Source organism: Diaphorina citri, unplaced genomic scaffold (genome assembly GCF_000475195.1).
Source record: "Diaphorina citri unplaced genomic scaffold, Diaci psyllid genome assembly version 1.1 scaffold2641, whole genome shotgun sequence".
Classification (NCBI taxonomy): domain Eukaryota; kingdom Metazoa; phylum Arthropoda; class Insecta; order Hemiptera; family Psyllidae; genus Diaphorina; species Diaphorina citri.
The window spans coordinates 36,857-50,126 of record NW_007380058.1 but is presented as its reverse complement, the minus strand read 5'-3'; the positions used below and the strand labels follow the sequence as shown (position 1 = coordinate 50,126).

At 40.7% G+C, this 13,270-nt stretch overlaps 1 protein-coding gene across 1 annotated transcript; it reads left to right on the top strand.

Moving 5' to 3' along the window:
• The first annotated feature begins 494 nt into the window (after window positions 1-494).
• On the top strand, window positions 495-12,365 carry LOC103519278. The gene is made up of 3 exons (XM_026830832.1): window positions 495-1,722; window positions 11,541-11,727; window positions 12,221-12,365. Exons 1-3 carry the CDS (start codon window positions 495-497, stop codon window positions 12,363-12,365), a joined length of 1,560 nt encoding a protein of 519 aa, XP_026686633.1.
• Window positions 12,366-13,270: the final 905 nt, after the last annotated feature.

The following is a 13,270-nucleotide window of genomic DNA, read 5'->3' as shown; positions in this document are numbered from 1 at the left end:
GAGTTGGACGGACATTCCAAAGGCAGCAATTGTGGCGGAAGTGTGGCGGAAACGCCGCTCATTATAAATGCCGACAGCGATTTGGTCATTCTGGAGACGATACCGAGCGAAAGCTTTGGAACTCGAATCACAACGTCCCCTGTAGATTACACAGAGTATATGCAAAGGCAAGAGCTGGAGAAACAAGGTCTGAATCCTGCAAAAGCTGATCCTAAAGTTGCGGAATACTCACTGAACCTAGCAAAAGATGACGGTCACAATAACGCGGGATACTTTGAACAGAAAAATTCCGCCAAAACGGACGGGAATTTGGGACACGATATCGCCCCAGGCAGCGAAGACCCAACGCTGAACACAGACATGAAAGTTCCGGACGAAATGTTCATAGACAACAGTTTCTGTGATAAATACTTTGACTACAACAAGTTCAAAGACCATAACGAAATAGACGGACTCAAGTTCGACATTGACCAGTTCCTCAATGAAATGTCGAAATGTTCATAGACAACAGTTTCTGTGATAAATACTTTGACTACAACAAGTTCAAAGACCATAACGAAATAGACGGACTCAAGTTCGATATTGACCAGTTCCTCAATGAAATGTCCAATGCCAACTTGTTAACTAATGATGGACATCTAGATAGTTCTAACCCACTACAGAATCCTAGCCAACAACTACACAATTCTAGTCCACAAGTGGATAACCAACTAAGTCGCAAGTGTGAAACAGCTGAAGTTCCCATGCATGAAGAACACTCCGATGCAACAGATGTCAAAAGTAACTTCATATGGAACGAAGTGAACAGTATGAACCATCTGTTTAATATGAACCAGATGAATTTGTTACAGACCAATGTCATATTGGAAGAATCCAGCAGAGATGCTCAACCTGACAAACTCAACACGTTCTTTACAGCAAACCCAGACGAGAACAAAATGGTGCAAGAAGCTCCAGAAATGGTACATGACATGAGTCAAGCTTCGAACAGCATCGCTCAAACACTGCAGAAATCTCCAAATGCTTTCGCCATCACTGAAACAGTCCAAAAATCTCCCAATAACCTGTTCGACAGACATGGCTCCAGTGAAAGCAAAGCGTTTCAACGTTCCTACGAAAACTTCTACGAAACCGGAACCAAGAGACCGAAACCGTTCGAAGACAAACCAAACCGATTGAGGCTCTTCAAAGAGAAACAAAACAAATTCAAAACGCAGAGACTGAAAAAACTGCAACTACTAACCATGAACAAGAAGTTTGAGGACCATCTCTTCTTAGACGAAACACGACGGGATGTACCTTCACTGGATTTGTCACAGACTCCCAACGCGTACGGCCTAGCGATTCTCAAAAACGGTGGAGACTTCGTTTCCAACAAAAGACAAAGCGAATCCAGCGGTGACTTCGGTAGCAAATACGCTCGCACCGGAGACAAAAACGTTTCAAATGCGTCTGCAGACGATGGTAATCCAAACACATCTGCAGATGACGCTGAAGAATTCAAATGTACAGCGTGCAATTTCCTGTTTCAAAATGCAGATATCCTTGCTATGCATAACCAATTGCTCCACAATCCTGTCCAGAGAGATCCTGATCCTGGTGAAGAGCAGGACAGGACGTTGCAATCGGATGGAGCCGAATTCGGGAACAAATGCTCGTATTGTCCGCGAGTGTTCAAAATGAAAGGCAGTTTGATGATTCATCTGAAGGTGGCTCACATGGGTAAGTGGACTAAATTTATGAACAAAATGCTGGCTCTCAAGTTCGTGCTAAGCATAGTCTCAAGGCATTTGATTGGTCAATTTTGACTTGAGACTGATCTAAGAACGATCATTCTTGTTCATAAATACGAGTGTCAGATTTAGTTTTACTGTGGATTGTCTCAGGATTGAGTTCAATCCAAGGTTGACCTGGCTGTTAAGTATAGGGAAATCCTTGTCTCATATCAATCCGGAGTTGGTAAACCCCAGCATTTTACTGCTGGAGTAAAGAGATTCTTTAGCTCACTTCGAATAGTATTTTATTATTATTATTATTATTATTATTATTATTATTATTATTATTATTATTATTATTATTATTATTATTATTATTATTATTATTATTATTATTATTATTATTATTATTATTATTATTATTATTATTATTATTATTATTATTATTATTATTATTATTATTATTATTATTATTATTATTATTATTATTATTATTATTATTATTATTATTATGAGGAGGAGGAGGAGGAGGAGGAGGAGGAGGAGGAGGAGGAGGAGGAGGAGGAGGAGGAGGAGGAGGAGGAGGAGGAGGAGGAGGAGGAGGAGGAGGAGGAGGAGGAGGAGGAGGAGGAGGAGGAGGAGGAGGAGGAGGAGGAGGAGGAGGAGGAGGAGGAGGAGGAGGAGGAGGAGGAGGAGGAGGAGGAGGAGGAGGAGGAGGAGGAGGAGGAGGAGGAGGAGGAGGAGGAGGAGGAGGAGGAGGAGGAGGAGGAGGAGGAGGAGGAGGAAGAAGAAGATATAATAATAAATACATACATAAAGTACTGGGTATAATAAATACATAAAGTACTACCCATTTTTACGGGTCTTTTTTTTTATTATTTTTTATATATATGTGAATTTTAATGTGTGGCCGACACATAGCCGACGGCCATCAATCGACGTCGATCGACGGCCATCAACTATGTTTGGACACACCTTTACAAGAGAAACCTTTCAATCTATCTTGTTTAGTCAACACGTACATAGGTATGAGTTTTTGTTCGATGAGAACATCGACACTCCTACAAACACTCATAGTCTCGTACTCGTGGTGATTGTTTGTTTGTTTGTTTGTTTGTTTATTTGCTCGTTTATTTGTTTGCTTGAACAGGAAGTAAACAATAAAAATGAAAATGGGAAAACCATTTTCTAGAATCTAGCAGGTAAGGCAAAAAGATAAATCGACTCTTGAGTTGAAGAAGCATTGAATTTAACCAGGGCTGGGTTTCCGAAATCTTTCCTATTCTTCCTAATACTTTGAGGTCCTAGTGACCTTAATCACTTTAATGATGTTTATGTAATGTTTTCAAATCCAACGGCCAGGTGGGGCCATAGTACTCCGAACACACCTGTTCTAAATGGATCACTAAAGAATTTTATTATTATTATTATTATTATTAATATTAATATTTTTTTTTAAGATGAGTGTTCCACCGCCGTTTTAATTTCCTAGCAATGGAACAACTACTACATTAGACGCTTGTGGCCTGTGTCGTAGCATGCCTATCCCGTAGTATGCCTCTCATCAGATGGGCGAGAAGAGGCACAATACTTCCCATTTAGGTGCCTGTGCAACACGAGAACACCAGAAAGTAACCCGTTGAAATATTTGTAATCGAAAAACGAGTACAAATTTTTGTCGATGGTGGGATTCTACTCTCCTCTTTTCTACTCCATTGCCTTGTCTTCTCCTCTCTTTTATTCTACTCTCCTCTTTTCTACTCCATTGCCTTGTCTTCTCCTCTCTTTTATTCTACTCTCCTCTTTTCTACTCCATTGCCTTGTCTTCTCCTCTCTTTTATTCTACTCTCCTCTTTTCTACTCCATTGCCTTGTCTTCTCCTCTCTTTTATTCTACTCTCCTCTTTTCTACTCCATTGCCTTGTCTTCTCCTCTCTTTTATTCTACTCTCCTCTTTTCTACTCCATTGCCTTGTCTTCTCCTCTCTTTTATTCTACTCTCCTCTTTTCTACTCCATTGCCTTGTCTTCTCCTCTCTTTTATTCTACTCTCCTCTTTTCTACTCCATTGCCTTGTCTTCTCCTCTCTTTTATTCTACTCTCCTCTTTTCTACTCCATTGCCTTGTCTTCTCCTCTCTTTTATTCTACTCTCCTCTTTTCTACTCCATTGCCTTGTCTTCTCCTCTCTTTTATTCTACTCTCCTCTTTTCTACTCCATTGCCTTGTCTTCTCCTCTCTTTTATTCTACTCTCCTCTTTTCTACTCCATTGCCTTGTCTTCTCCTCTCTTTTATTCTACTCTCCTCTTTTCTACTCCATTGCCTTGTCTTCTCCTCTCTTTTATTCTACTCTCCTCTTTTCTACTCCATTGCCTTGTCTTCTCCTCTCTTTTATTCTACTCTCCTCTTTTCTACTCCATTGCCTTGTCTTCTCCTCTCTTTTATTCTACTCTCCTCTTTTCTACTCCATTGCCTTGTCTTCTCCTCTCTTTTATTCTACTCTCCTCTTTTCTACTCCATTGCCTTGTCTTCTCCTCTCTTTTATTCTACTCTCCTCTTTTCTACTCCATTGCCTTGTCTTCTCCTCTCTTTTATTCTACTCTCCTCTTTTCTACTCCATTGCCTTGTCTTCTCCTCTCTTTTATTCTACTCTCCTCTTTTCTACTCCATTGCCTTGTCTTCTCCTCTCTTTTATTCTACTCTCCTCTTTTCTACTCCATTGCCTTGTCTTCTCCTCTCTTTTATTCTACTCTCCTCTTTTCTACTCCATTGCCTTGTCTTCTCCTCTCTTTTATTCTACTCTCCTCTTTTCTACTCCATTGCCTTGTCTTCTCCTCTCTTTTATTCTACTCTCCTCTTTTCTACTCCATTGCCTTGTCTTCTCCTCTCTTTTATTCTACTCTCCTCTTTTCTACTCCATTGCCTTGTCTTCTCCTCTCTTTTATTCTACTCTCCTCTTTTCTACTCCATTGCCTTGTCTTCTCCTCTCTTTTATTCTACTCTCCTCTTTTCTACTCCATTGCCTTGTCTTCTCCTCTCTTTTATTCTACTCTCCTCTTTTCTACTCCATTGCCTTGTCTTCTCCTCTCTTTTATTCTACTCTCCTCTTTTCTACTCCATTGCCTTGTCTTCTCCTCTCTTTTATTCTACTCTCCTCTTTTCTACTCCATTGCCTTGTCTTCTCCTCTCTTTTATTCTACTCTCCTCTTTTCTACTCCATTGCCTTGTCTTCTCCTCTCTTTTATTCTACTCTCCTCTTTTCTACTCCATTGCCTTGTCTTCTCCTCTCTTTTATTCTACTCTCCTCTTTTCTACTCCATTGCCTTGTCTTCTCCTCTCTTTTATTCTACTCTCCTCTTTTCTACTCCATTGCCTTGTCTTCTCCTCTCTTTTATTCTACTCTCCTCTTTTCTACTCCATTGCCTTGTCTTCTCCTCTCTTTTATTCTACTCTCCTCTTTTCTACTCCATTGCCTTGTCTTCTCCTCTCTTTTATTCTACTCTCCTCTTTTCTACTCCATTGCCTTGTCTTCTCCTCTCTTTTATTCTACTCTCCTCTTTTCTACTCCATTGCCTTGTCTTCTCCTCTCTTTTATTCTACTCTCCTCTTTTCTACTCCATTGCCTTGTCTTCTCCTCTCTTTTATTCTACTCTCCTCTTTTCTACTCCATTGCCTTGTCTTCTCCTCTCTTTTATTCTACTCTCCTCTTTTCTACTCCATTGCCTTGTCTTCTCCTCTCTTTTATTCTACTCTCCTCTTTTCTACTCCATTGCCTTGTCTTCTCCTCTCTTTTATTCTACTCTCCTCTTTTCTACTCCATTGCCTTGTCTTCTCCTCTCTTTTATTCTACTCTCCTCTTTTCTACTCCATTGCCTTGTCTTCTCCTCTCTTTTATTCTACTCTCCTCTTTTCTACTCCATTGCCTTGTCTTCTCCTCTCTTTTATTCTACTCTCCTCTTTTCTACTCCATTGCCTTGTCTTCTCCTCTCTTTTATTCTACTCTCCTCTTTTCTACTCCATTGCCTTGTCTTCTCCTCTCTTTTATTCTACTCTCCTCTTTTCTACTCCATTGCCTTGTCTTCTCCTCTCTTTTATTCTACTCTCCTCTTTTCTACTCCATTGCCTTGTCTTCTCCTCTCTTTTATTCTACTCTCCTCTTTTCTACTCCATTGCCTTGTCTTCTCCTCTCTTTTATTCTACTCTCCTCTTTTCTACTCCATTGCCTTGTCTTCTCCTCTCTTTTATTCTACTCTCCTCTTTTCTACTCCATTGCCTTGTCTTCTCCTCTCTTTTATTCTACTCTCCTCTTTTCTACTCCATTGCCTTGTCTTCTCCTCTCTTTTATTCTACTCTCCTCTTTTCTACTCCATTGCCTTGTCTTCTCCTCTCTTTTATTCTACTCTCCTCTTTTCTACTCCATTGCCTTGTCTTCTCCTCTCTTTTATTCTACTCTCCTCTTTTCTACTCCATTGCCTTGTCTTCTCCTCTCTTTTATTCTACTCTCCTCTTTTCTACTCCATTGCCTTGTCTTCTCCTCTCTTTTATTCTACTCTCCTCTTTTCTACTCCATTGCCTTGTCTTCTCCTCTCTTTTATTCTACTCTCCTCTTTTCTACTCCATTGCCTTGTCTTCTCCTCTCTTTTATTCTACTCTCCTCTTTTCTACTCCATTGCCTTGTCTTCTCCTCTCTTTTATTCTACTCTCCTCTTTTCTACTCCATTGCCTTGTCTTCTCCTCTCTTTTATTCTACTCTCCTCTTTTCTACTCCATTGCCTTGTCTTCTCCTCTCTTTTATTCTACTCTCCTCTTTTCTACTCCATTGCCTTGTCTTCTCCTCTCTTTTATTCTACTCTCCTCTTTTCTACTCCATTGCCTTGTCTTCTCCTCTCTTTTATTCTACTCTCCTCTTTTCTACTCCATTGCCTTGTCTTCTCCTCTCTTTTATTCTACTCTCCTCTTTTCTACTCCATTGCCTTGTCTTCTCCTCTCTTTTATTCTACTCTCCTCTTTTCTACTCCATTGCCTTGTCTTCTCCTCTCTTTTATTCTACTCTCCTCTTTTCTACTCCATTGCCTTGTCTTCTCCTCTCTTTTATTCTACTCTCCTCTTTTCTACTCCATTGCCTTGTCTTCTCCTCTCTTTTATTCTACTCTCCTCTTTTCTACTCCATTGCCTTGTCTTCTCCTCTCTTTTATTCTACTCTCCTCTTTTCTACTCCATTGCCTTGTCTTCTCCTCTCTTTTATTCTACTCTCCTCTTTTCTACTCCATTGCCTTGTCTTCTCCTCTCTTTTATTCTACTCTCCTCTTTTCTACTCCATTGCCTTGTCTTCTCCTCTCTTTTATTCTACTCTCCTCTTTTCTACTCCATTGCCTTGTCTTCTCCTCTCTTTTATTCTACTCTCCTCTTTTCTACTCCATTGCCTTGTCTTCTCCTCTCTTTTATTCTACTCTCCTCTTTTCTACTCCATTGCCTTGTCTTCTCCTCTCTTTTATTCTACTCTCCTCTTTTCTACTCCATTGCCTTGTCTTCTCCTCTCTTTTATTCTACTCTCCTCTTTTCTACTCCATTGCCTTGTCTTCTCCTCTCTTTTATTCTACTCTCCTCTTTTCTACTCCATTGCCTTGTCTTCTCCTCTCTTTTATTCTACTCTCCTCTTTTCTACTCCATTGCCTTGTCTTCTCCTCTCTTTTATTCTACTCTCCTCTTTTCTACTCCATTGCCTTGTCTTCTCCTCTCTTTTATTCTACTCTCCTCTTTTCTACTCCATTGCCTTGTCTTCTCCTCTCTTTTATTCTACTCTCCTCTTTTCTACTCCATTGCCTTGTCTTCTCCTCTCTTTTATTCTACTCTCCTCTTTTCTACTCCATTGCCTTGTCTTCTCCTCTCTTTTATTCTACTCTCCTCTTTTCTACTCCATTGCCTTGTCTTCTCCTCTCTTTTATTCTACTCTCCTCTTTTCTACTCCATTGCCTTGTCTTCTCCTCTCTTTTATTCTACTCTCCTCTTTTCTACTCCATTGCCTTGTCTTCTCCTCTCTTTTATTCTACTCTCCTCTTTTCTACTCCATTGCCTTGTCTTCTCCTCTCTTTTATTCTACTCTCCTCTTTTCTACTCCATTGCCTTGTCTTCTCCTCTCTTTTATTCTACTCTCCTCTTTTCTACTCCATTGCCTTGTCTTCTCCTCTCTTTTATTCTACTCTCCTCTTTTCTACTCCATTGCCTTGTCTTCTCCTCTCTTTTATTCTACTCTCCTCTTTTCTACTCCATTGCCTTGTCTTCTCCTCTCTTTTATTCTACTCTCCTCTTTTCTACTCCATTGCCTTGTCTTCTCCTCTCTTTTATTCTACTCTCCTCTTTTCTACTCCATTGCCTTGTCTTCTCCTCTCTTTTATTCTACTCTCCTCTTTTCTACTCCATTGCCTTGTCTTCTCCTCTCTTTTATTCTACTCTCCTCTTTTCTACTCCATTGCCTTGTCTTCTCCTCTCTTTTATTCTACTCTCCTCTTTTCTACTCCATTGCCTTGTCTTCTCCTCTCTTTTATTCTACTCTCCTCTTTTCTACTCCATTGCCTTGTCTTCTCCTCTCTTTTATTCTACTCTCCTCTTTTCTACTCCATTGCCTTGTCTTCTCCTCTCTTTTATTCTACTCTCCTCTTTTCTACTCCATTGCCTTGTCTTCTCCTCTCTTTTATTCTACTCTCCTCTTTTCTACTCCATTGCCTTGTCTTCTCCTCTCTTTTATTCTACTCTCCTCTTTTCTACTCCATTGCCTTGTCTTCTCCTCTCTTTTATTCTACTCTCCTCTTTTCTACTCCATTGCCTTGTCTTCTCCTCTCTTTTATTCTACTCTCCTCTTTTCTACTCCATTGCCTTGTCTTCTCCTCTCTTTTATTCTACTCTCCTCTTTTCTACTCCATTGCCTTGTCTTCTCCTCTCTTTTATTCTACTCTCCTCTTTTCTACTCCATTGCCTTGTCTTCTCCTCTCTTTTATTCTACTCTCCTCTTTTCTACTCCATTGCCTTGTCTTCTCCTCTCTTTTATTCTACTCTCCTCTTTTCTACTCCATTGCCTTGTCTTCTCCTCTCTTTTATTCTACTCTCCTCTTTTCTACTCCATTGCCTTGTCTTCTCCTCTCTTTTATTCTACTCTCCTCTTTTCTACTCCATTGCCTTGTCTTCTCCTCTCTTTTATTCTACTCTCCTCTTTTCTACTCCATTGCCTTGTCTTCTCCTCTCTTTTATTCTACTCTCCTCTTTTCTACTCCATTGCCTTGTCTTCTCCTCTCTTTTATTCTACTCTCCTCTTTTCTACTCCATTGCCTTGTCTTCTCCTCTCTTTTATTCTACTCTCCTCTTTTCTACTCCATTGCCTTGTCTTCTCCTCTCTTTTATTCTACTCTCCTCTTTTCTACTCCATTGCCTTGTCTTCTCCTCTCTTTTATTCTACTCTCCTCTTTTCTACTCCATTGCCTTGTCTTCTCCTCTCTTTTATTCTACTCTCCTCTTTTCTACTCCATTGCCTTGTCTTCTCCTCTCTTTTATTCTACTCTCCTCTTTTCTACTCCATTGCCTTGTCTTCTCCTCTCTTTTATTCTACTCTCCTCTTTTCTACTCCATTGCCTTGTCTTCTCCTCTCTTTTATTCTACTCTCCTCTTTTCTACTCCATTGCCTTGTCTTCTCCTCTCTTTTATTCTACTCTCCTCTTTTCTACTCCATTGCCTTGTCTTCTCCTCTCTTTTATTCTACTCTCCTCTTTTCTACTCCATTGCCTTGTCTTCTCCTCTCTTTTATTCTACTCTCCTCTTTTCTACTCCATTGCCTTGTCTTCTCCTCTCTTTTATTCTACTCTCCTCTTTTCTACTCCATTGCCTTGTCTTCTCCTCTCTTTTATTCTACTCTCCTCTTTTCTACTCCATTGCCTTGTCTTCTCCTCTCTTTTATTCTACTCTCCTCTTTTCTACTCCATTGCCTTGTCTTCTCCTCTCTTTTATTCTACTCTCCTCTTTTCTACTCCATTGCCTTGTCTTCTCCTCTCTTTTATTCTACTCTCCTCTTTTCTACTCCATTGCCTTGTCTTCTCCTCTCTCTTATTCTACTCTGTTCTATTCCACTCGATTCTACTCTATTTCGTAGGACGCTCGTCCGTTTGTTCCAGGCGAAATGCCGTACAAATGTGACCTGTGCGACAAGAGCTTCACGTTCCAGCAATCGTTCCACAAACACCTCCTGTACCATAGCGATGAGAAACCGTACGTGTGCGATCAATGTGGACGGGGCTTTAAGGAACTGTCCACACTGCACAATCACCAGCGTATTCATAGCGGGGAGAAGCCGTTTTGCTGTGAAATCTGTGGTGAGTACAGTGTATAAAAGTAGAAATCTTTGAGAAAAAATATCCCAAATGCATAGAATTTAATAAAAATTGTGAATTTATTTAAAATTAAAAATTAATTCATAATAATAATCTTCAAAAGGCCAGCTTAGTTTGCTCGGAGAGTAGCGCGTATGCCTCGTAAGCGCTAGGCCGCGAGTTTGATTCCCGCCCGGGGCGGATTTCACCCTGATGGGATAATGTTCGTTCTCGGAATGTCTGGTTTTCTCCTATCCTGTCTTCTTTCGCTCTTCGCTTTCGGGACGATAAATAAAATTGGCAGTTACAGTTCCGTCTGTCATACCTCGTTTATCAATACTCTTGTGTTTTTGGCTTTCTAATTTCAGGTAAAAGTTTTCGTCAGCGAGTTTCCTATTTGGTTCATCAGAGGATTCATACAGGAGTGACGCCCTATAAGTGTTCCGCCTGTCATAAGATGTTCCGTTATAAGGTAAGTTTGGCACATTTTTACTTTTTATATCTAGTTTTTATTACAGTCAAACCTGGATAAAGAGGACCCGGATAAAGAGTAAAACTGGATAAAGAGGAAAAAAATCGTGGTCCCTTCATTTTTGACCCAAAAACCTTTTTAAACAGCAAAATCGAGCCTCTATAAAGAGCAATGATTTTTTTCCGGAAAAATCACGTGTTTGCAGTCACGAGCCTCTATAAAGAGCAATTTTGTTTTTCTGAACCTCTATAAAGAGCAATTTGTAGAAACTTGTCGTATTCTGTCGAGAGCGGTTTGTTTTTCTCCCCCCCTTCTTTGCCTGCTGTATGAGGCTCCGGATCCCGGACCTCTATAAAGAGCAATTTGAAAATTTAGAACCTCTCTAAAGAGTAGATTTTTCAAAGAGCAAACCTCTATAAAGAGCAAAATATTGCCGGTCCCTTGGGTTGCTCTTTAACCAGGTTCGACTGTATTATTATTATTATTTTTAGGGGTTCCCTCAGACTTCGGACAAATTAGGTTGTTAGGCACATTGCATAGTTCAAATATTTATCAGGCGATCATACAAATTTTTGATTTAGCCAGTAGTGCCAGTAGTGATAGCGCCTGGGCCTGGCCTCAATAAATCTGAGAAAGGTTAATGTGAGCAGGTGGGTAGCCTATTGTCACCGAGTTGATGGTAGGTACCACCCTCGTTAATAAATAAATACCTTTGTTGTCCACTGAACTAACAGAATGGGCAAGGAAGGGTAAAATCAATTTTTGTCGATGGTGGGATTCGAACCCGGGACCTTCTGCATGGCAAGCAAGCGCGTTACCACTGGACCAACCGTGCCCCCAAATGTGACCAACCGTGCCGAGTTCATGTAATGTTTTCAAATCCAAAAGCCAGGTGGGGCCATAGTACTCCGAACACACCTGTTCTAAATGGATCACTAAAGATAATTAACATTGATTAGCTTGGATTTGATTAGAAAATTCAACATTTTCTTTCTCGTTTCAGGAGTGCCCAGTTCTACAAACGCGGTCAACAATTCTGTGCCCGTGACCAAATCGGATTCCAATGGTGAAGCGGCCCCCAGTACGCCGAAATATGTCTGCTCCCTGTGTTCCAAATCTTTCAAAAAGGTTCGACAAAAGACCAGTCTTACAGAAGCGTATATTCAAATGGTAGATAGTCCAGTTAGTTAGTAGCTTAACTCCAAGTATACGGGAATCCTCGTTTCATCTTAATCCCGCGTCGTTAAACTCCCAGCATTAGGGTAGCGCGTCTGCTTTTTAAGCGCTGGGTCTCAGGTTCCATTCCCGCCCAGGGCGAATCCTAAACAGATAAGGTTCGTTCTCGGAACGGCTGGCTTTCTCCTATCCTGTCCTCCTTTTCTCAGATTTCAGGACGATAAGACCTCCGTTGTTACAGTTCACTCTTCGATTCCCGTCCGAGGAGAACTTTATCCGAAACAGATAAGGTTCGTTCTCGGAACGGCTAGCTCTCTCCTGACCTGTCCTTTTTCTCTCTTAGATTTTGGGACGATCAGACCACATTTTTTTCATGTTCTACCTATGTATACTCATGTTCTTTATACTTTTGTTCTTTACATTTCATGTTCTTTATTTATTTTTTTTTTTACTTAAAAAAAACACACACACAAACAAACAAACTTGTTTTCTTTCTTCCCAGATAAGTGACAAGATGCACAAGTGTACGTTTGGATCTCAGGGGCGGATCGTGAAAACTCAGAACCCCCTCATAGAGAAGCTGCTGGCCAAGACGCGAGGAGAAAAACTAACTCAGCTCTCCGCTCCTGGTACGACGAATTGTGACGGATAAACCCGAACATAGTCGAAGTTTCCTGCAGAACTCATTCATAAAAGTTGCCCTTGCGGGACCCCATGGATAGAATTCTCTCTCTGAATACTCAAACTAGTGTCTGGCTCCGTTTTTCCGTTTGTTTCTAAAAGGACAAACAAATTTCTTTTTTGGTCCCCGTCGGGAGGCTAAGAAACATCTAGCGTGGTGTGTGTCTCTAAAGCTGTGTCCACACATCAACCGTCCATCGATGTCGACGGAAACCGTACACACTGCCTCGACATTACTCGACAACATAGATTCACCGCGTTGATGGACCATTGATCGAGTCAATCGACGCGATGGCCATCGACTATGTGTGGACAGAGCTTTACGACACACGCTTGACAAAATCCTTATTCTTGGATTGTAAAGATACTAAAAAAAAGGTCTGTGTAGATAGGTACCTACCTAGCTCAATACTCTCAATAGCTATAAAAATAAAAAAGATCAAATTTTTGTCATAATTCTTGTACAATTTTATTACATTTTTTTCTTCAAAAGTTGAAATTCCTTCAAGAGCGGGGAATTTCCGACTAAAATTGCCTTATCGCAGATTTGCGCTGAGAAAATACGCAATTTTCCGTTCACATTGGCGTTGATTGGATTGGAACACATTTGTCTTGAGGTATTCATCAAGGCGGTCTAAGTTCACCTTGCCCTTTGGGATCAATTTAATTCAGGAGTTTCCAAACTTGCTCAAGCCTCACTGGCCACTTTTTAATTTCATGATTTCCCACGGACCACTCAGCCCCCCTCGCGGAAAACAGTTTGGGAACTTTGAAGAGACCATTATTTACTGATGAAATTGGGATCTCCTCTCCTCTCTTCGCCCCCCACCCTAACTCCCCTCCCCTACTCATTATCCTCTTCTAGCTCGGGTTCCC